At 37.7% G+C, this 25,280-nt stretch overlaps 1 protein-coding gene across 5 annotated transcripts in view; it reads right to left on the bottom strand.

Annotated features, from left to right (window-relative positions):
• The window catches only part of LOC131676745 (serine/threonine-protein phosphatase 2A 56 kDa regulatory subunit epsilon isoform), a 67,606-nt gene that overhangs the window by 21,302 nt on the left and 21,024 nt on the right, over window positions 1-25,280 (bottom strand). For 3 of the 5 annotated variants that reach the window (XM_058956029.1, XM_058956026.1, XM_058956030.1), the window contains exon 2: window positions 1,909-2,616. In XM_058956029.1, the coding sequence (XP_058812012.1) occupies window positions 1,909-2,047 (139 nt within the window). In that variant the 5' untranslated portion in view covers window positions 2,048-2,616. Of the gene's footprint in view, window positions 1-1,908; window positions 3,087-25,280 lie in introns of all 5 variants that reach the window. The other 2 variants (XM_058956028.1, XM_058956027.1) reach the window with 2 other exon arrangements.

Below are 25,280 nucleotides of genomic sequence, written 5' to 3'. Positions count from 1 at the left end.
CGATTTTGAAACCCTGCGGCGATTCATATATTCGCGGACCGTCATTCTGATCTTTAGTTTTCGGTGTACGGATCACATTCTGACAGGGAGAGAGTTACCCCATATCACTAGAGTTTCCGGTCATGTCGCCATGGAACGTTTTGTCTAGTGGATATGGTAGTTATTTTTCAATTTTATTATTTTTTTTAATAATTAACAAGGACCTAGATTGTTTGTACCGAGGATAGATACTTCCGGACGATCCCGATTCATGATGGCGCGAGCGCGGAAGTTTGTAGGTTGACACTTGAGATCGTGTTGGTAAGTTTATGAGTGCTGAGATTTTCACCTTATCACCGGGGTGTAATCATGTTTGCGAGTTCGTAGGTTGCTTGGAAAATCGCGAGGGGCTCTAACGTTTGTGCGCTGACGTGATTTTGTAACGTATGTTCTTGAATGGTTGCGCGAACCGTGAGTCTGATATTAAATTTTCAGTGCGCGGTTTGAATTCTGGCAGAGAGTGGGATCGTTTATATCGATAGGGTTCCCGGTCATGTCGCCATGAGACGTGTTGTCTAATAGGTATGGGCGTATTTTCTTAAATGGTCCAGCTGAAGGCATGGACCTAGGCTTCTAGGATCAAGGATAGACTTTCGGACATGACCGATTCGTAATCGCGTGCACGATGGCATTTTTGTAGGTTCCCGCTGAGACCGCGTTTGAGAATGTGTGAGTGTTAAGACGTTCACTATCACCATCTTTGTTGACCCAGCTGAAGGCGGGTGTAGAATGGCAGAATAGGACTCGAAAAGAAGAAATAAAAGACAATATATGAGAGACGTAATAGATTAGATAGGTACAAGATACAGCTGAAGTTATGATCATTACATGAGACATACATTAGTACTTCAAACACTACTAATACTTGAATAGCCAATCACCACACATAGCACATCCTTTCTCAATTATCTATTTGTTACTGGTTGATTGTTGGTTATGAGCTGGTGAATAGAGGAAAGGTATAGAACAGACAAAAGGCTCATATCAGCCCTCCCGGCCTCCCCGACACACCACTATCGAGGCGTATTGTAATCAACATCTTGAAGCGGGCTTCTTATATAAATCAAATCCTCAGTAGTCATAATGTTTGGTGGAATATTAACATGAGAACTAATTAACCTCTAGTAGTAGAACTTGGTGCAAATAAAAACTAAAAAAAGCGAAGGTCCTTATATTTAGATAACTCTATTGAATATATTGTGGCTTGATGATGTTTACAATACCGTCAATCCCATCAACCTGCGAGAGGGAATATTTCATAGACACGTTCCTATGTATTCTAAAAATATATGCTATGCTAATTTCGGTAGATACGAGTACCGTGTACAACTTCTCCGAAGAATGCAATAGGCTACGAGTTGAGGTTCAAAAGTTATTCTTTATACAATGCTTAAGTGTCTACATCGTTGGTGAAAATTTAATTTATCTGGATACTCTGGCTGATACTTCAATCAAGTTAACCGTGATATGCTAGCCATAAACCGGCAGCTATCAACATAGGCGGCTTTATAGTTCAGATGCGCGCGTCATAAATAGACGCGAAATGAGGGACATGAGTGCGGTTCTTAATTTTTTAATATTTAATTTTTTTTGCTGTCTGTAAAGCGGGAACGATATTATGTAGAATTGGTAGTTTAAAATAAAGTAATAAATGAGATCAAAACCGTTATATCTGACGACGCTGTCGTAATGCTACCTGAACGAAAAGTGTTGATAGGTACCATTTCTGATCGATAAATTGTCATTTCAAGCTGTAAAATTATTCTCATCTGTATAATTGGGAGAATAGTAACAAGGACAGTGTACGCAATGCGTAAAACAAGTCAAAAAGCATTCGCCTGATTGTTCATCTGCGTGGATGGAACCTACCTTTCAGCGACGGCAGCTGCTGCAGTTCCACATCCTGCGAACTCCTGTACCGCGATGAACCCTGAGATTTTTTACCCTTCTTTTTGAGCGAACGTTTGGCGAACGGATCGATTCGGTCGACGAATGTCCCGGACGACATTGTTACTCTTTTTGCTTTGTTTCTTACTTAGCTGCTGTCAATTCGTGATCCAGGGAAGAAGGGATGTTCGTGGAGAGCGCGTGGGGTATGCTTTCTGCAGTTGTTGCTTATTGAATGTGGTTGTAGTTGCTGGAAACGTTGTGTTATTGTTTAAACTTTCAGCAGACGATGTTGATGATGGTTTGGTTCTGACGCATTCATACGCACACACTCACGGACACAGGCACCTCTCACGCACACACACGCGCACGCATACAGCGGCCGCGTGTGTTTTGCTAATTCTTGTTGGCGGGTGCCTCTTTTCCTAATATGAAGTCGTGTCGTTCTGATTTTTGCACGACGCACTTAACAATCACAAGCACTGACCGATCCTTCTGCCGTTTCCGTTTGGCCGATTTAGCTTTTATCCGTTATCACTTATATTTTTTGCAAGTACCGCTTTGACGATACTATTTCTTGATTTACACTTACACTAGACTCTGCTTAATTCTTCTTAGTAGGATCTTAACACTATTTTATATAACAACTGGACTTTTCTTCTCTCTTCCTTAACTGGCGTACACAACGTGCTGCAATAAAGCAATATTTCATTTGAGGATACCTTTGGACACATCCCTTGACACTTAGGCGATTGAAGGCTGCCTTTTTTTTCTTGCTTCACTAATTGCTATCCATTTCGCTGAACGCTTTGAGCCTCTTAATTGAACTAATCGATCCTAGCAATTCGATTTTTCTTCAGTACTTCTGAACAAACAATCCGTCTGGAAATTGCACAGCGCATCAATGGAACCCGCGAAGCATAAATCGCACCTACGCTGTCTCCAATCCGATCAATTCGAACACATCACCGCAAATGAATTTCTTTTCGGCGACACATCCCGTCCCACTTTTCCACCAAAAAGGCGGGCACAGTTCACAATACGGGAATCGCCAATCGATATGCGATTTTGTGGGTACACGTGAAATTGATTTAGTGCGTGGGACCGTGTAGTTGTTGATGATGCCGTTCTTGTTTGTCTAGTTCATCTCAATCAGTAAGCTGTTGACAGAAGAGAAAAAAATGGTGAGTTACAATATTTGTTGATTATTTGCAGAACATGTTCATGATATGATAACAAATAGGAAGAATAACAGAAGTTTTAATTAATGTATCTAGTGCGTGCATAATCTTTTGCATAGAGGCATTGCTGGATTAGGACATAAAAAATATTAGCTCAATATAAGCTATTAAAATATCTCGGTATCAGCCAGTTGTATAAGAGTTCGCGTAAGACGTGTGACTTTTTAGATTTTGGTGTCCCTAACTGCCGCCAATGTGGTGCTGGATTAGACTTATCTAACCTGCATCAAGTCGCTGTTAGTTACGGACGAGGAGAATCCAAAACACTAATAAACAAAACTTTTATGTTGGATATTGTGTGCTCATGTACAAAGAAATTGGAAAATATTTTTTCTTAACGAGTTTAATAGGCGCACGTGAATAGTGAATTAGCCGCCCTATGTTCCCAATCAATTAATTTGGTTTCAATATCGAAGGATATCCCATAATACTGATAATATCGTTTATGAATGAATTCTTTATTTCAGCACGTCATTCCTGACGTACATATTCAACGAAACGAAAGCACATTATCCCTAACATATTGATTCTTGACGAAAAACGAATTTCTGAAGTGTGGTCCTGACTGAGAGCCTCCAATTATTACTAGGGCCGCTTTCACCTCTTATAACAATGTGCTGGTTAGGCTTATCTTACTCTACCTGCCAGGATGAAGCACTTTGCATGTGGTTGTACTTTGCACTCAGGATGTTTCAACAAATTGCAATTACACATTTGCTACAGGACGGGAGTATAAGTAGTAGAAAAATAATGCACCAAGCAGGTCTCGTTCGTGGAGGAGCAGAAAACTGAGATCTGAGAAAAAAATACACAGCAATAACTGCATTCCCTTGACACAGCCAACTTTCGCCAGGAGCAATACCGTCATCGTCGCACACTTTGGACAAGGCTTGAGTTTATTCGCTAGATACTATATAAGTGACTCAATAGTCAATAGCAGTTTTCTTCCTTTAAGGTTACTCAGATTTTTTTTCTCTGTATCCCAAATTGTTGCTAGTGAATAACTCGACTAGCGAAAAACCCATTCCAAACTGCTTGCTACTGCTTCCGGCGGTGAAGCTTGTTCCGGCTTGACATGAATAATTAAAATAAATATATAATAATAACGTAACACAACGACGAGCGTACGAGCAATTGTGAGAGAATTCAAAATTGCTTTGGTGCATCCGGGTTGCAGTTGCAGTAAACGTTTCTGCCGAGTATCGTACCATCAATGATCCAGCTAACGGTTCCAGTTCAACGTTCTGCGCGTGGTTGTCCCATGTATACAGGGAGTGCCACAGAACATGGGACATTTATGCGTAGAACGGAAGTCGAGCTAGTAATGCTCCGTAAGTCGGGGGTGGAAGACAAAGGATAGCCCGGAAAAGTAGGGTAGCATTTTTAGAATGCTACGGAGGCGGATCCGTAGTACAGCGACGATTTTTCGTCCTTTGACAATCAACGTGGAATTTAAATTTAAAATTAACACTGTTGACTCAAATTAATTCTTGCGAGGCTAGAGACAGGAATCCGTTTTTTAACTTAACCTGTTTGCTTTATCATTGTAAAAAATTCTGTTAAAGTGAATAGTGATAGTTTGGAGTAGGACAGATGTTTCTAGATTATAAAAGCGTGACCGACACAAAATCTGTTTACAGCTGCATGAGAAAAATCAGGCTTATTCTATAGCATTTTGCATTTTTAAACCACTATAAACATCAATTTTTCTTGTTGGAAACAATACATGTTGAATTGTTTCCTGACGGGTCTTTTACGTTCGTGGCGTTTTTTGCGGTTCAATTTGCATTAAGCGAAAATTAATTTTTCACCGCCACGGAAAATTGATCTCTCATCCTGCCGGTGGTCAGCTATTTTCATCCGCGTTTCTCATCGCTTATTTTTAAAATGTGATTCATTAACAGTGCTATTTTTAAAAATAAGTAACCTTTGTTATGCGGCTAATTTTTTTTCCAAACTTATAGCAACTATGTAGTACTATGCTATATTTCACCCTAAGGAGGAAAATTGGGTAAACACCAAAATTTCTCACCAGGGCGAAAAATTTTTCTGCTTGGACGGGACATCACGTTTGATCAGTCGTTCGATTGAAACACAAAGTGTTTTAGTTTTAAGGGATTTGCGTCAAGCCGTCGCTAATCTATTCCGATAAAAAGTTAGTGTCGGTTTCTGATGAGGCGAAGCCGAAACGCAACAGTGTAAGAACTAAGTAGTAGTTTTCATTTCACTATTTGTATAATTGCACATATTTTGTCGCATGTAATTTTAAATGTTCGTTGATTTGATGGCATTAGAAGAGAACACGTATCCACCAGGTGATTCCAATTGAGCTAGCATACCTTTGGACTGAGCAAACTATTTTCTTTGTTTAGTGTTTATTTGAGCAACTAGGGAACTAATCCACAGGGCATCAATGTGCGGTGGGAATACGCATGATCTTGTCTGAGAGTTGACAGTAACTTTTTCGGGACAATTTTATCCTTTAGAGTTTTCCATAATGTACGACATTTTGGAAGGTTCAGTTCTTCAATTCGAATGATATTTAACAAAAACTTTGTATTATTTACGCTTAGGTGAAACAAAAAAAACCGCATTCTCCTCCATCATCAAGGCCGCATCTAATTTCTGGCATATCTTTCAAAGCTTATTCGAATGAATTTTTATTTGCATAAACAGATGCGCGAGGGTCGGAGCTTTCTGATTCTAACTTATTCGAATGTTTTCCAGATCATCATATTCCATGCACTGCCGATAAATCTAGTTGTATTTCTTAAATCTCTTAAACTTCTTAGGGTATCTTCGTACACCCCATCTACTGGACATTTGACGTCCTCCAAATCTCCGCAAAATATCATTCTAACTTGCCTAAAAATTTTCACGAATTTGCTGTTTTAATTCGGTTGAAAAATTTTTAGTTGAAATTCTTATCAATCGACTATATGTATCAGGCTAGATTACTGAATTAGCAATGTCTGGCTGGCTGTTTGGAGTTCAAATTGCTATAGTTTAGCGAACAAGTAAATCACTCTCGGTGGCTGGCTATCCGAGTTGAAACATAAGAAAAACCTGACTACATATATTCTTACTCGGAATATTAGCGTAATCGGAGACTAACGTGGTCTGCTTATCTCGAATTCTAGACCAATACCAGGGGTGGCATTACGCATCTCGATTCGATCAAAATTCTATCGACTCGACCTTGTTTCGCATTATGTATTTCGAACCAAGCTCGAAAGTAAATTTTCCTTCGAGTTCGCTCGAAAAAGTACTAGATTATCGAGAAGTGTTGGCATTATGGAACCATAACAATCGAACTCGAAAGCGACTCGAGTCGAACGTATTTGCTCGATAGTTGTATTGCTGTCGACTGTCGTTCGAGATTATGATTTGTTTTTATTTCGGAATACTTAGAGGATATAAAATTACCAAAATGTGTAAAAAGCTCCCACGTCCTTTGAACTACTTTATGTTATATTTATTTTCACCATCAGGAACAAACGTTTTTGAAAAAAGTAATACTAAACATTGATAATAAATTATCTTACACCAAGTAATTCTAAAAAAGTGTTAAAACAAATCGATGGAGCAAATTGAAGACACCTTGATTTGTCTAATCGCTATTTGATAGATGTAAAGAATCATAATCATTCTTGATTTCAAAGTGGTGATTCAAACAATTTTATAATCTAATTGATGCATTTGCTCCCAACTATACCTCAATTGTTTTCAATATCACAATATAGCCTTGAATTCAGTGACATAATGTACGTTTTATACACCAACACAGTTAGGTGTTATATCGTCATTTGTATTAAATGCATGAAAATGCAGAATATTATCTGATATAGCAAAGAAATTTGAATCAAATTGAATTACTAACAAATTTGAATGCATCAACCGATTAATAATTATGCCATCTACAATTTCTGGAAACACTTCATTTTGATTGTGTTCTCCCTATCTCTAATTGTGTGCTATAATAGAATAATTAACTAACAAGTACACGGAAAACCCCAAAAACACGAAAACAAATTTTTGTCTTGACTATTTGAACTAAAAATGGCTATTTTAACGAACTAGTATTTAAATTTTTGCGTCATTAATTGCTGAAAAAAATTGTTTCTTTTGGAAGCTATCAGTTTCCTAAAAAAACACTGAAAACCAAAATTTTAATGCAAAATTAGCCATTTTTATTGAAAAGGGCAGTACTTGCAATGATTATTTTCCAAAAGATTTGAGAAAAGCGGTTTTGAAGTTGTGTTGTTTTAAACAATTATTTAGATATTAAATATGTTATTTAATCTAAGAAAAATTGTGAATAACCTATTCTGCAGATAATACATTCCATCATGCGACTGAGGTCCGAATAATAGACTCTACCAGCTAGGCATTTCGATGTTTCGGTGCTTCAACTTAAACAGCGATTAAAATTTTGTGGTAAGAATTTCAAGAATACAGTTATATCAAACTAAAATAATGCCCAAGCGTTGAAAAAAAGGTGGTGAGGGTGAGTGGCGTGAACACATTATGAACGTGTTTGGGTCAATTTATTTACCACTATGACTATTTTTATTCTGTGAATTTGACGCTCATCGGAAAAAAAACAAAACAAACTGCAATTTTGTTTACACTGAAAAAAATTCTTCGGTGGAATTAAAATTATCATACGAAGAACAAGATCATTACTCGTTTTCTGCAGCGAAGCTTTTTCGTTCATTGTCGTCTAATTCATGGCATCTTGATGACCGAAAAGTTGAGTAGTTTTACTTTTTTAAAGAACGGGTTATTCCACGTCAAATTTACAACCACAATTTTAATTCCCACCAAAAATTTTTCTTGCATTTTTAGCACAAAATAATTGACATCTATTTTTTGTTTTGGCTGAATGCGATAGATTTTTTTCAAGTTATGAGTTTTTGAATTTTATGAATTGAACCATTTTTCAACCACTGATAACGCTTAGTTGTGCGGAAAAATTTATTATTAATAAAAAGTGCGTTTTCGAATGAACTCACCAATAAAAATCTGATATAGTTTTTATTGTTATTTATGTTATGAATTCTGCAAATGTTAGAAACATATAGAAAAAACAAGCTTGGACTAATAAGTTTTTTATTCTATGAAAACATTTATAATTATATTGAGAACATTATTACTTTACGAGATATTTCAGTTAAAGCTGGCCCATAACATGGCGTTTAATGTAAAATTGCCCTTTTTAATGTTATCTCGCAAAACATTTTGAGATCCAGTGCAAAATTTTTACACTATTTCTAAAATGATTTTTATTATTTGAAGAAAAAATAAGCAAAAAAATGATCCAACTTTAAAAAAAATTGCTCATGCGAAAATGCAACTTTTTATATTTATTTTTATTCCATGCATCAAATACTTTCCGAGTTATCAGTGATTCAACAATGTTCAATTTTTCTAACTTCAAAAGTTGAAAGCTCATACCTTGAAGTAAATATTATATTCAGTCATAACAAAAATACCTGTCAAATATTTTTAGCTAAAGAATGCAAGAAAAAAATTTGGAATGAACTAAAATTTTATTTGTGAATCTGACGTTGTTTGGCCTGTACGGTGCATGAAAGTTATCGTCGAAGTCTAAACTATTTTTCGTCTAAACTATTGTTTTATATAGTATAAATATTTTTGGAAAGGGTAGATTTTTTTTCGTACATAAAAGAAAAAAAATCGCATTTACATATAACATCGGATCTTTTTGGATCGATGTTTGACAACATCGATTTTATTTCAAAGTGCTCGCCCCTATTGTGTACTAGAAAAAAATGTTATATTTGCGAAACTTATCCATATGTATTTCGACAATAAGCAACTAAAAACTAAATAAATTAAAACAATTCCTATATTTTACCAAAGTTGGTTTTATGAAACTTATTCGTAGCAGAATTAAAAATATTTTTTTCTCAGTGTATACTCTTATTTGACAGTTTGCGCTGGAACAGGCAGTCGAAATCTAGTACCGAAATCTAACAAGCTCGAACGCTTGGTCGAATGCGATACGTAATGCCACAATTTAGTCGAAACGACTTCAAAACGTTTCGAATCGAGTCACTCGAATCGAGATGCGGAATGCCACCCCTGTTCTTTAATCGAACCCAGTAATATTTATGGAAGCGTTACTGAGTCGGTGGCCCTCCTTTAAGTAGGTATCATATCAACATTTCCTATCCTAAAAAAGAATGTCGAGGCCGGCAATGACGATTTTCGTGCTATTGGTTGATTGAAATCGAAAGATATAATGCTCATTCCCGAACATTGACCTTACAAGCAAGATGATAGTTAGACTACCCACCAATAGGCAACATGAGAATCGTTAGTATACAATCTACGAATAGCACCGTACTTCGTAACGCAAAGCAACGGAAAATTAATTTCTCATCCATGTTACATTTGAAATACATGGAGAACATAATCTCACAATTAAATTCTCTAAGTGTACAGGTTCCCTTTTTACGTTCTTTTCCGAGGTGAGTAAACTTTTCAGGGTCATTCGGTTCGCTACCTTGGTTGCAGCTTTCGTCCATATTGTCAACACTCCTGCTGTCTTGAAGATTGTTGTTGATCTATGTGAGGATTATGGTTTCCTGTTGACAGTGCTGTTTGTTGCTTCAAAAATACTATATGTAATCGTACCTAATTTAGCATTCCCTGAAGATGCAACAAGTTTTGGTGATTGACCAACAGTTTGTGAATAAATTGAAGATGATGTGGCCGGCATAGTTGTTATCTTTGTTGTGAGTGCTTTTTGTTTCTGCTGATCCTGCCCAAGGTTTTCTATAGTTTGCAGGACTAACACGGAGAAGTCTGATTGTCATAAGCACACAGCGTGGTGTGAGCACTGGCAGTGCCAGGTCGCAGGGTCACTAAGGAAAAAGATGGTACCATTACCGCATTCTCACCACCTAGAATAATTTTCTTCACGTATAATCTCTAATGACAACATATCCCCGTATTGCGACATGAATTTACCAATAGTGCTGTCGTGTATGTTACTCCATAATACACAGGGATCTTGGCCCTAACATTGTCACACTTAACAATTATGTATGTTGTTTCAAGTAGTTACAGGAAATAAATGGTTCTGCTCAGCAATAACTCGAATTCGTAAACTCTATCAGTAAAACATTACATATTAAGTGGAATTGAATAGTGTAAATTGCAGTTTAAGTCAGTCAAAAGTTGGGAATCGCTCAATATGTATTGCAAGACTTATACTGAATATTGCAACATCTTGAAAAATTTTAGCATCGCCTTGAAAGAGTTAATTCAGGATGCCATATCTCGAGATTTGACTTATCTACAAAGCGACTCTCCTCAGCACAGTTGTTTTATAAGCCAAGGGGTTTCGGTAGGTGAACGGTTTGGTTTAAAATTTTACCACTATGTGGTTCTAGTGTGCATTGGAATTCGAGCGTTGCATTTTAACTTGTTTTATCTTGTTTTCCTAACGGTCTACATAGTTCGTGTATTCAGCAATGTTGTTCAATAAGAAATGTGAATGATAACCATTTTAGTTCAGAGCGCTGTTACTACGTTTCGTTAGCGTACATGTATAATAATGCATTTTCAACTTTTTCTATGAAGTGATACTGACTACCTAGAAAGTTTGTTGCTTTAGATAACTTCATAACAAATTCCGTGAGGATGATAGTTTATTTTGGAAGTATCCCACCACAAGGCGCTAGTGTAAATGTGTAATATTGAACTTTTGTTATATCCAGTGTTTCAAAAATCACTCCTATCCACTGTCCTCGAGCAACATGTCCTGGTCAGCTCGATCCCCCTAGCATTTTTGAAAGCGTCTAAAAAAATGCCCAAGCAATATAAATGAGGAAACTCTTAAAAAGCTTATCAATCGTATTTGAAGTGTGTGTAAGCAGAATCATTTTGAGGATTGATAATGACATCAGATGATATGACATTTCACTACATTTTCAAGTTATTCCAACCCAGTTATTCACGTGATACTAATAGAATCTCCTAAAGATTCCAAGATTTTTAAATTTGATTCGCTTCATTTTCTAAATTGCCACGATCAATTATTTTACATCGACACTAACACAATGTGTTCCAATTTTAATTCGTTGAAGACATGAGTTTCACTAGATCAATGCACTATGGGGAGGCATGTGGCCAAAAATCGAAAATTGCATCAACTCCAATTCAAACTAATTCTATACTGAATGTTTATATATACTCTAGCTAAGAAATTCCCAGAGCATCTTGGAAATATCTTTGACTAAACTGTGTATATTAGGGTGGGGCATTGTTATATGGAAAAATGTAATCATAGCCACATCAACCGAGCACAGCACTTTTTTGGTTCCTTTTGGGGTCCCAAACAACTGTGCAAAATTTGGGGTCGATTGGTGTTGACCCGGCGTAGCGCATTGCGATTGAAATTTGTATGGAGATTAGTATGGGAAAACCTACATTTTTGCATTTTTAATTCTACAGACTACAATTCTTCCTGTAGTGTGCCAACAAATAGATATAAGTACAGTCCAGGATATGCTGAACAACTTTGCCGAAGGATGTATGGTGTTAGAATGTCTCTAAGCCATGTTATAGCTGTTCAAAGTTCGATACATCGAATTAAATGCCAAAAATCATTTTTATTGCCAACACTGCCGGTGTACCAATGGTATTTCATATAGCATTCCGAAATAACATTATATATTTTAGTTTTACCACATTGATATGTTTGGATGAATTATTCAAAAGTCTTAGCTCAATTTCATGAGCGTAGGTAGTTGAGCAATAGGGCGTAGTGAGGGGGGGGGGACTTTAATATATTGAAATTCGAACTGAAATGTTGTCGAGTTGGAATGTTCAGTTGAATTATTTCAAAACAATTACACAATGTCCTACGCATAATAGTAACGATGAAATAAAACATACTGTATCCCTTTGACTTTTATCAATAGAAGTTACGTTGCAGACTGAATCAATTGATATCGAGTTGATATGTCAGAGGATTGCATTGATTATGTTTCAGTTTAATAGGCACTATGACTGATGGGATGCTCATTTCGATGCTGTTCGATCACCTGAAGCAAAAATTGTTGCAGGGATTTGGTGGATTTCATGTTGAAATCCAGAAATTAGTTTCACGCCTCGTGATCGAACAGCATAGAAATGAGCATGCTATCAAATCATAATGCGTATTAAACCGAAATATAATCCTCTGACATATCAAATCGACATCAGTTGATTCAGTCTGCAACGTAACTTCTATTGATAAAAGTCAAGGCAAAGGGATACAGTATGTTTTATTTCATCGTTACTATTATGCGTAGGACATTGTGTAATTGTTTTGAAATAATTCATCTGTACTTTCCAATTCGACAACATTTCAGTTCGAATTTCTACATATTAAAGCCTCCCCCATCCCCCCTCACTACGCCCTATTGCTCAACTACCTACGCTCATGAAATTGAGCTAAGACTTTTGAATAATTCATCCAAACATATCAATGTGGTAAAACTAAAATATATAATGTTATTTTCGAATGCTATATGAAATACCATTGGTACACCCGCAGTGTTGGCAATAAAAATGATTTTTGGCATTTAATTAGATGTATCGAACTTTGAACAGCTATAACATGGCTTAGAGACATTCTAACACCATACATCCTTCGGCAAAGTTGTTCAGCATATCCTGGACTACACTTATATCTATTTGTTTGCATACTAAAGGAAGAATTGTAGTCTGTAGAATTAAAAATGCAAAAATGTAGGTTTTCCCATACTAATCTCCATACAAATTTCAAACGCAATGCGCTACGCCGGGTCAACACCAATCGACCCCAAATTTTGCACAGTTGTTTGGGACCCCAAAAGGAACCAAAAAAGTGCTGTGTTGAAAAAACGATCATTTTGCCCCACCCTAGTGTATATGGATGCCTAAAGATAAAATTTTTGAAAAATAGAAATATCGCGTGCGTTTTTTCAACTGTTCGCATCTTTGCTGAATTTTGAATGACACACATGTTCAAATACGCCATTTTAAAGCTATGAATGCCAGCTTTGTGATTATATTATTGGAAATGCATATATATTGCATTGGTATGGAGTTATATGAAAAATAACGATTCAAAGTCTTAAAATATCCACAAATTGGAAAAGGGAAAAAAAGTCCCCCAATGTCCCCCGGAATTCTCGATGGGGAATGCAAGGATAATGCATCTTCTAACTTGTAGCGAAAATTTTAGTTGCCCGAATTTGCCCTAAACTGAGAACGCATCACTTGAAGTTTTAAAGGCAGTCTCAACTAGTCGACCAGAAAAGGATACTTCAGTACATGTTTCGGTTGAGTGCTTCATATTCCACAACGAAATGAGAGTGGACTACAATTTTTTTTGAAAAGATAATTCATCTGACTACATTTTTGCTACTCAACATTACTGTGTAGCAATAAATGGTACTAAGTTGTACTGGAATTTCCAACTTACCGTTAACACGATCAATGTAACCAAATATTTGAAATTTTTAAAAAACAAGATTTGTAAATTCAAAAATATTCATGCTTATAATGATGTGCCCCGGAATCGTCAAAAGCAGGTTTTGTGACCAAAAAATTTGTTTAAGGCCACTCGTTATATAAAAAAATGTATATCAATACCTATTCTGATAATTTTAACTATTTCGTTTTCGTGATATTGGTTTATATAGGATTCATTATACTATATCTCCGGAACAAGAGTTCCAAATGAAACAACAATTAATCGCAAACTATAAATATGAAGAAGATATATTGGCATAGCAATCAACTGAAAGAGCGACATTTCTTTTAAAGCTCATTGATCATTTCAACATTGAAATAATCACTGAATAGCCTATGCACTTCAAACTACTTCTATTTAATAAATAAATTGAAATATGTATGTCTCTTTTGCGAAATGCATTCTCTCTCCGTTACTATTAGTTTGAGGGTTAGAAAGCACATGTTATCTGAGTTTTTCCTTTTTTCCGCTTTTTGAGTTTTTTGTAACACCAAAAGCCAAAGTCCCATTTTCGCTAAAAAAAAACTACTAACATTTTTTGTAAAAATAGTTGTGATAATAATTTTATCGAAAGGTCTTGTAGTTACCTGGAGAATGATTTGAAGAAGAACTGTGAAAAATTTCGGATCGATTGGCCCAGTAGATTTTGAGTTATGATGCACACCGCATTTTTTCAGGTGCCTTCGGAAATTCACTGTCACTTGACCAATGAAAATTTAAGAAAATATTGTTCAAATACTGCATCATTATACGGAAAGTGATTGAATTGACTAAAACTGTGCCTCTTTCTTTATTTTTTTGAAAAAAAAATTACCATGAATATTTTACACCAAATCCCCCACCTCTCCCCCTCCCCCTTAAGGTTTTTAAACCTGGATACGTCCATTATGAGTTTCGTTCATTATTAACAACTCAAACAAGATTTTCGCGAAAGAATATGAGACAACAAATTTTTGGCCACCTGTTTGTATGGAACCTTCCCATAGTGCAATGGTTTTTGAACTAGGGGTGAATTATGCGCTGTAAATTTTAGTTTGTTCTAACAGAATTCCACACTAAAATCTTCACCTGCTGAACCCCTTTGGCCTAATGAACAGTTTTACTGCAAAGAGCAAATACAAATCAAATCTAGATATCGAGAAACAACATAATGAATTCATCCTTTTCTAGGTGATGTTATACTTTTGGGGGGTGTTGCAATACTTATTGAAGCTATTCCAAACATTTGACGGGTAGTATACATTCTATGTTCCAGCAAGCACCCCACTTTTCGTAAAGGGCTGAATTTGGCTCTTCCGGAAATCTACAACCGCAAGCTTCACCTACAACAGTGACGTTGCAACGAAATCTCCTCATTATCACTGAAGGTTATTGCGATCGATGGAATCCTCTCTGTATGGACGAGAATATTGATACTTGGATTTCTGTAGCACAGTACAGTAAAGATCCGTTACAATTCTCGAGTTTCATTTAACTTATAATTAGAAATAGAAATGATCGAGCGTTTTCAGAGCTTCACTTCTTTCACTGACAAAACGTCAATAAGAGACATTTAAATTTCTCTGGATCATAGGGACAATGCTTCTTAAAGTCACGATTTTAGTTTGGCTTTTTGAGTGTTATTTAATAACTAATTTTTGTATTGTGTTTCAGATGATAATTTACGATTGCGGGGCTTGTAATGGTCAATGAAGAAGAGTTGTGGGAGACAATTTCATTTTGAATTTTTTGACAAGACCGAACTTCTATCTATATCCCATAAGCATAAGGGTTACCCGAGCAAATACTCATGGCCCCTTGAAAATACCATAAACATGGTACGTGCCCACTTTCACAACCATTAAAACACTATAAAATGGTCTCAATAACCCATAAATTTACCAACGTATGGTTTTTCTGTGGGATATACCGGACCATGACGATGGTGTTCTCGTGGGCTGAACCCATTTCAAACACCCATGCCCAACCCCATGAGTATGGGGGTATTATGGACTTTACGTTTGCTCGGGTAGTGCATTGGGCCGGGTCTCGAAGGTTTCGGATTGGGTTCTCGCTGGGGGATTTTTTTCACATAACTGCTTTCACCATTTCGATCAGTTTTCCCCGCTGGAAACCACCAAAAAGTCTTGAAAAATTTGTGTGAAATTGAATCATATTAACGAATAAAACTTTTTTCATTTTTTTTTTTCTTCATTTTTATTTTCCATCGGCCTCGTTCTGCACTGAGTGCCAATCACCCTTGTCAGAAATACGATCCCGCCATATGTACCCTAGATATCGACCCATCAATACATGGACTGAGACCAACGGAATTACTTCCCTTCCGAAGGAAGACGTGACCAGAGACAATTTTCGACTAAGAAGATCCTAACGACATCGGCTGGGACTGAACCCAGACCCACTGCAATGAGAAACAGTTACGCTTGCCACTCAACCACCGACGTCGTTATTTTAAAAATATTTGTCAATATTTGTACATTAGGGAATCAATCGTGAATCACCTTGTTTTCCTATTTTTATTGTCTGATTCCTAAAAATTACAAAATAAGAATCTACGCACAAGATTTCTCGAGCCGACTGGAAAATCACCACATCATACCTGCTCTGAAGGCATATTCCTTCTTATTTGTGTGCTGTGTATCTACACATAGCAAAGATGAAACTCGGAACTTTGAATCGATCGATTAGATAAGCGAGAGGACTGTGAGAAAACTTCCAACTGATTGGCGGTTGTCGCCGTAAGCAACATTGCTCTCATTACAATCATGTGCCCTTGTAGCTTGCTGGTACTATTTTTAGGTTCATAAAATCCGACTGGATACAGCCAAATAGAATAGTTAGACTCCATGGTAACGAATTTGTTCGTTCTATTGTCTAAAACTTTTATCACTGGAGAAGCTCCCGTGTAACTAAGGGGCCTTTTTTCATTCCCGCCAGGTGTTGCGAAATCGGAAACTCTCACATATTTTTTTCTGTTTCTCTCGCTACCTACTACATCCACTTTGTTTACGCCAGCTGTATAAGCAGACAATGATTACATACCTATTATCATATCTTTTTCCCGGGTTGTTGATGCTGATAAGAATGCAAATGATACTTATGTACTGACGATTTAATTATCAGCAGTCACCCACCAAATGGATCCCGGAATCCTAGATTGCTTTCTCAGCTCCGGATGTTTCGTAATTTGTACATTCAAGTTCTCTGATAGAATTCGAAAAAATTTAGAACAGTTCGAGCACACAATCTCTTAAGACAATCAAAGATGGATCTCAAAAAGTTTACATAAAAAATTTGATAGTAATCCAGACAGACAATTTTTTATTCCGCGGTAACAAAGAAGGCGGTGTAAAATTAATGGATAATGCAATTAAATACACCACAGTGCTTGACTGCACATACTCCTGCTGCTGCTGCGGTTTATCCAACTCTATAGAGTAGGCTGACCAAAATGGAATGGGAGTGTGGATCGGGTGTTTATTACTAAAGAGAGAATTGCTGCCGATAATATAGCACGTACCAGCCACCTGCTGGGTTTCTCGTACATACACACATACGCTTGGAGTGAAGCCCGTCTTTACTCTACCGGACATGGAGTCGGATCACTTTACGAATTCGGAACTACGAACATTAGCGAAACAATCACAGAATAAATAAACATTTTCCAATTTTCGGCTGGGACGGGCCGTAATCGTAGATTAGTTCCATGTTCCAGTGAGTTTCGGTTGGCAACATGATGTTAACTGGATGAAAACTATAGTCAGTGAGCGAGAGATTTGTTTTTTTGATGACGTCAATCGAAAACGCGGTTCTCACCAACGCACACTTTCACTTTGCTTTGGTCGATGAGACAACGCGTTTTTGGTTGGGTACAGAAAAGGGGGGTTTACGAGTTCCAATATCTTCTACTAAATTGCTTAAAAACCTTTTTTTTAGTTTGAAAAGTCCTTTGAGGAAGTGGCTCACAGCACTAAAAGATCACAAAATCCCTAAAAACGATTCAATTCATAGAACATTTTCAGTATTGATTCTACACCGAAGCAATCTGTAGCCCACTTTAATATTATATTAGAACAGGTAAATTGTTTCCAACCACCACATACCAGCTAGTAGCTTGTTGTAACATTATAAGCGCTTTTTCTTAAGAAATAGGACTTTTTGGAGTTCCAATACGCAATATTGGATAGGGACAACACATTATTTTGGAGAGTTGTCCTACTGGATCTATAGAGATAGGGTCTCGGAAGAGCTCCCCGTCAGAATCATTCGCTTCAGTTGCAGACTAGACGGGAAATGTCACCCACTGAAACACTGCTTAAGGCCAATTGCAGCGGACTGTGATTTTGAATGCGATATTCATCGTGCGGTACAGATACGTGTATCATCGCGAAGGGCACAAGCGTTTGTGTGTAAACGTGTTCTATCGCGTAGACGTTTGTGTGTCGCGTGTTCGTAACTTCGCGTGCATAAATTCGATTTTATAAGCGTTCGATTATATATTCGCATATTCGCGTGTATTCTTGAATGATAGCGCGCGGACCATGAATCTGATACTTTAATTTTTAGTGTATAATAAAGATGCTAGAAGAGAGTAAGTTCACAATCACATATCACAAGAGTTTTGTATTGCTTCATTATTGCAAAAAAGCTTGATGATGTTTGCCACACCGTCAAACTCATCAACCTAGGGGAGGATTTTTAATAGTATACTATTATAGTACAGAGAATAAATTGGTCACAATTTTCAAGTCTGGTATTTCTAAATCGGGTGATCTTTCACGGTTTGTAACGGAACAGATGTTTTAAATTTTAGAATTATTCCTGATCCAAAAATTTTACTATTTAACTGTATCAAATTTCACAAAAACCGGCTTCTACATTAATCAATGATCAGCTGACCTAATTGTCGATTGTGTTTTATTAGCTAACATTTCAGGCTGCCGAGCTAATTGTTCATTAAATTGCATTCCGCTTATCAAACCTATCGCCGTCGTTTACACGCATGATAGTCTGGGCTGAATAGTGCACTTTTATACTTTGAGTAGACTTATAATAGTGCTCCCATAAAGCTAATTTTAGCCAAGGCATCACGATTAGTGGCGCGCGGGGTGTTATCATTTTGATTGATTAGATTGCAGCGCAAAGTATGTATGTGAACTCACGGGGTACACGCTTTTGTGTCTGCCAGCTTCACGGAGAACTGTGGAAAGAATTTACATTAAGATGAAAAATGAATGCCCTGTGTACCTAGAGTTACAGAATATACCTACGGTAGCCGCAAATTGAAATTATCAGCCTGATCCTTTAACGTAATCAGAACAGATAATCGATGACTACGATGATTAGAAACATGCTCAGCTCATATTCCAGCGACCTTTTACCGACTTTCGGTGTCTTTTGAATGTAAACGAACTGGTTGAAATCGAGATTGAGCAACAACTAATGGATTGTCTGCGGTTTACTAGATTCACTTATTCGAACAACACCCAAAAAAACCCCTGGGACAGGGGAAGTAGAAACCAAGCAATCCAACATCAATTAAAATGAATAATAAAACGGAACGTTCAAGTGTTATTGCAGTAGATAGTAGTGAAAAATGCGACTACAAACAGCAGCACATCGTAATCAGTCAACAAACTACGTGCTGGTTCAATTATTCATCCTCAAATTTTACACCGACTGTTCGGTTGTTTGCATTTACGCGCGCGTTTTCTCCTCGCGATAGACTCAGCGAGCAAAATCGTCTTTCGGGGAAACTATGACTAGCTGAAGTTTGTTTTGGTAACAGCGATTTTCTCGTGAAGGTTGGGCTTCAATAAAATCCTAATGCACCTGATATTATATGATGGATTTAGTACTTTTTTCCAGGAACCAAATTTAATCCATTCATTTTTTTTTGAATTCCATAACATTATTTACAACATCATGATAAGTGATGATTCCTCAAGTTGTTTCGGAGCATGACCTAACAAACATAAGATTTCGAGGTCGCTCGACTGTAGTCGCCAACTCTCCAAACCCCCTTCCTCTTTCTCGGGTTCTTATGGTCAGCGGTTGTGGGACCTGCTCCGGAATAGGCGAGCACTGTAAGATTACACTGGTCGACAAAAAAACAACTTGAGTGGGCTCTGACCGCCAGAGTGAAGGCGTGTGGAAAATTGAAATTTCTAAGGCGTTTTCTGGCAAAGCCATCAATATGGAGCACCAACAGAACATTAAACTTTTGTGGGAATTTTAAATATGAGCTTTTTCTCGGTAGATTGATTGAAAACCTCAGACGGTGTTTAAAGTCGATGGACTTTATTTCTTCATCAACCGTTTCAAAAACACCAAAAAACTTGATTTCCAAAAGATTTGATCGACGCTCGTCTGTCGCTTATATTGTGTAAATTCCAGTCGCAATCCATGGACAATATTTTCCTGAAATCAGCTAACGCTTTGTGCTTGAAGGCTTGAACGTACGGAGTATCTATTCCGGAGGCTGTATATCTAAACCCGTATACTGAGGAAACAAAAGGTTGTTGGTTTGTTGATTACGGTGCATTTCATAAAATTTGAATTACCAGCCCCAGTGCCGTCGCGACATTCCAGTTATGTTCCAGGCATAGCATCGACGAGTCAAACAAAGATGCTTTTATGATCTGTTTCTTGATACGATTTAGGCTTTTGAACTCTCCTGAAAAAAGAACACAGCTAACGATAATATAAATGTCGAACAAGATTCGCCATCGAAGACACCAATTTTCGGAAAAAAAATCAAAAACATTGAAAGGAGTAGAATCACACATGATCTTCTTTCAGATCAAAGATCAGGTAAATACTAACGATTTCGAAAAAAAAAACTAACGCAAACATTTTCAGCCATAACAGATATCTTCAAAGTTCGCCGAGATACATGTATTTCATGAAGGACTACCGCGTCTACATGCCTACCCACAAAGCTAAGATCGACGGTATGGCCAAAGATTCGAGTTTGGCATGCGTCGATCTACTGAAGCACAATGTTGGCTGTTTCAAGCACCCCTTGCTCCAGTGAGCGAAAATTTTGAATGGCAATCGCACAGGACGGGACAAAATTCCACGTCCCATCAAACTAGTATCGAGTGACCATTGGTGGGAATTTACGTCTTGTACGACAAAGCTTGTCGGATATGTGTACCGCGCATCGTGCATTGCACCACGTATAAGCAAATGGAAAATCATTCAAATGACTATTGCATTTGAAATACTGAAAATTGTGTCTACTGTGGGAAGAGTGGCTGTGGTCCACTAGGAGGTTGATACAAGTCTATTATCTTTCTCTGGACAAAACCAGCCTAGAGGCCGTATGGCATCCGGCGGGATGAAGTATCTCAAACAAGAATTGATTTACTGGGTTCCTGCTCCCATGTCGTAAGAGGCGACTGAAAATAGGCCTCCTCAAGTCAAGGTGTTTCTCCGTGCCGAGGACTAAATGGTTGGCAGGTGTAAAATATGCCACAGCCCTTGCTGTGTTACACGAATCTCTGACGCAGTGGACGTTTGCTTTTTCGCAAATCGTGGGATTCAAATGATGGTCACTTCCCTAATACCCATTTCGGGGCTCGCTATAGGCGATTATAAGCCAACGTGTTTGGTATCTTCTAGTTGGTAGCTGTAAAACAAGTACTGATGATGAAATGTGTAGTGATGCAATCGAGTATGGTTAGTATGGCACGAATTAATCTTCAGCATAAACGTGCAGCAACTATGAATCTATCTCGCCTTGTGCAGGAAGAAAAAGCTTCCACAGCTTTGATTCAAGAAGCGTATTTCCATAACCTTACGGAAGTCGCGCTAGTGCGCCAGCGGCTGCTCGTTCAGTGGTCTATTTGCGCTACTTCCGGAGGGATAAAGGAAACTTTTATGTTGTAAAACTACTTAACCCCGTCTTTGTGGCTTTGGCATGACAAATCCACGTGAAATGCCCCGTGCATGTATACTTGCGAATAGTGCGATTGACGCATGTTTTATATACTTCTCAACTCGTGATATTTGTGCTGTCACGGTAAATATGACTGTTGACGACATAAACAAGAAATTTGCTGCATAATCAACATCACCTTTTGATGATTTTAAAAGGGTTATCGGCAGTGATGCAAATGCCCACCACATAATTTGAAGCAGCTCAAATATCAATTTGAGAGGCACCGAGTTAATTGAATACAAATACAAGTAGTACAAATCTGCACATTATTAATGCAGGAAACAGCCCAACATTTACATGGAGTGTTAGATGAAACTCTCTGCTCTGACGGTATTGTGCATGAATTGTCAAACTTGCTCATACGAAACGAGCTTGAACCGTCGCTATCTGATCATAGTTACATCGTCCTTGATCATTAAAACGTATCGCTAGATATCGTCACATATCGTAACCCCAAATCTACTAACTGGGAACACTACGAAGACATCTTTGTGCCTAGGTTTTATGGTTATTTTCTAGCAGTTGAATCTCCAAGTGACTTGGATGAAGTCGTGAATAAAACAAACTCACTCATAGTAGCAGCATACCAAGAGGTTTGCCCACTTCGAGTTATGCGTGCTTCTAGACACCTTGGTGGAATATCGAATTTGTTCGACTTAAAAAGTTATGTAGAGGGGCTTGAAATCGCAGACGCAGGGACGGGTCAAAGGTATTTAAGTTGGCTCGCAAAGCATACAGAAATGCTCTTCAATCCTCTGATCGAAGTGGTTGGAAAAGCCTTTTGTGCAGAAATGTCACAAGTCTCAACGAGACTAGTATATTAAATAAGTTACTTTCGAAATCGAAAGACTTTCATGTCAGTTCGATTAGAACTGGTAATGGTGAATACTCGTCTGACGAAGATGTATTTTTGACACACACACACTTTCCATGGCATGGAGCCATCACTGACGACTGCCGCTGAGTTCTTTTCAGGTAGTTCCGATTCTTGGGCATTTGCCCATAGAATTGTGACAACCGAATCGATCAAATGGGCGATTGAATGTTTTGCTCCGTACAAGTCTTCGCGTAAAAAGGGAATCATTCCAGTTCTACTACAAAGAGGATATAAACACCTCAACCATATTTTGAAAAAGATTCTTACTTGTAGTCTTGCAACAGGGTACATTCCATGAGCGTGGCGGAAAATAACTGTAAAATGCATTCCCGAAGGTGGCCACGTCACTTATGAGGGGAGGCGAAGAGCTTTAGACTGATCAGTTTGACCCTCTTCCTTCTCAAATCAGTGGAACGTTTAATCGACAACTACATTCGGTATGTTAGCTTGGGCTAGCACCCGCTGCATGCTATGTAACATGCGTATCAGCGGGGAAGCAATCAAGTTTAGGAGTTCTTCTCGATATTAAAGGTGATTTTGACAATGTGTACTTCAACTCCATTTTGGAAGCAGTCCAAGGTCACGGAGTACCTTCATATATCACGAATTGGATACACGCAATGCTTAGCAACCGACATCTGTGCCCATCGTTAAGACAAGTAGAGATAAGGAAACTGAGTGTCTTCGGATGTCGTCAAGGCCGTGTGCTGTCACCACATCTATGGAACCTTATCGCCGATGGCTTGTTGAGGGAACTTTATGAGCTTGGTGGTTTCGCCGATGATTATCATATAATGATCACCTGTATTTGCATTAACACACTTTTTGATTTGATGCAACAATCCTTATGTGCTGTTGAGCTATGGTGTCTTCTTGTTGGACTATCAGTTAATCCAAATTAAACATCAATGGTGCTTTTCTTGACTCAAAACTTAATCGGACAGCTCACATCGATTTCAGAATTAAGATAGCTTACATGGTCTTATATCTCGAAAACCATAATTACAACATTGATGTCTTCGAAATAAATCGTCGCGGTAAGTTTTTCTACCACTTCACTGAAGCGAGTATTTTTCTATCTGAATTATTGAAGAAAATAAATTTCGTAACTCACATTAGGGAGATTAATAATCAATCCGATGAGATAGAAAGAAGGGGAGCTTCATTCAACGACACTTGCTCAAAGATATCAAATTTCTGAAATCAATAATTTTAACGTAATCAAAGTATTTTTGCAATTTGGAATTATTTTTAGATTTAGTGTACATATTTGGCTAGCCAAACCAGTCTGCCACGATACTGAAGAGACGTAATATAAACGTATTTTTTATTTACAAATGTTGACTCGAACGCTGCTTTGTTCATCCTAACAGGTGTTGCAAACGCTACTCTAACAAAAAATAAATAAATAAAATGAAAAGGAGAAACTGAGAGGAATTAGAGTTCATCTACCCTACAACAATGTTTTCACAATCTAGTAATGGTTATTACCAGTTTCCATAATTAGGTTTTGAACAATCCACTCAACTTTTCTAAGTGATTAAGCAACGAGTTTTTTTGTATTCATTTAGAACAAATACTATACATAATTAATTAGTCGTGACATCAGATCTCGAACAGCCGATAATGACATTCTGTGTACTTGGCATGAGCATCCAGCCAATACTGTGTAGGTTAGAGTATAACGGGGTGAAACGTGACATGTAAAACGAAACCTTGCCTCCGTATAACTTAAATACATTCGAGCACAGCTTGACACCATAAAGACAACTAGATCAAGTTTAACGATTGTATCCGGTTCTATGCAACCAATGTGATAGCGGATCTATGCTTGAATCCACATTCCCCACCATAATCAGTTAATTTGAATGACTTTGCGTACTCCTCCGGCGCTGGTAATGGGCGGAGCTACATCCCCCTGAACTGTATTACAAAAGGTACATAGTAAAACGTGCAAATTACTTAGTTTCTGCTTAATTGAACTGTATGCACAAGGGCACGTGTGCTATGACGACCAGCATATGATCAGTTCTGAATGAAAGCAGTTCGGGGATATGAAGGTGTAAAAAACGTTTTGATTGTAAACTATCTAGTGCTACATGTCCACGCAGCTAAAAAAATAATTGTTCGACCGAAAATTAATTTCTCCCAACCAGATAAAAAATGCTTTGTAAAATTATCGATAACAACAATATGTTTCGTATAAATTTGAGAAACACTGGAAATAATGTCGACATGCGAAATCAGGTCGTATATCGCATCCTACTCACGCCGTTCTTCAGTTTCACTGCAAAATACCTATACATATCTGCGACACTGTACTTGGAAACTACGTTTACGTCTACTCGACTGCCAGATTGTGATGGTATCACAAAGAAAACATCACGTTTCTCCCTGAAGGCCGTTCTGATAAAGCGAAACTTTTCAAAAGTTTGAAACAGAGAAGAGCGATTCCATCTGACCTAAATAATCATTTTTTTCTTTCTCTCTCTCTCTCTCGAACGAACGAACGAACGAAGCCAAACTTTGCACACGTTTTACTACCTTCTCCAAGCCAAGAAAAATCAAGAATATTTTTTCCATAACAAAGTTAACAATCAACGATGGCACGAGAAAAAGGAGCAGCAGCCGTATGATGCAACCGCTCGGAATAAAGAAAAGCACAGAAACTATTTCCAACTTTAATTACCGGAAATTAAAAGCAACAGAAGTATCCGCTGCCTGGCAAACTACTGAATACTGATGGGTGGGTTT

The sequence above is a fragment of the Topomyia yanbarensis genome, chromosome 1 (genome assembly GCF_030247195.1).
Source record: "Topomyia yanbarensis strain Yona2022 chromosome 1, ASM3024719v1, whole genome shotgun sequence".
Lineage (NCBI taxonomy): Eukaryota > Metazoa > Arthropoda > Insecta > Diptera > Culicidae > Topomyia > Topomyia yanbarensis.
The sequence above is the reverse complement of the archived record's forward strand: the minus strand, read 5'-3'. Positions and strand labels throughout refer to the sequence as shown.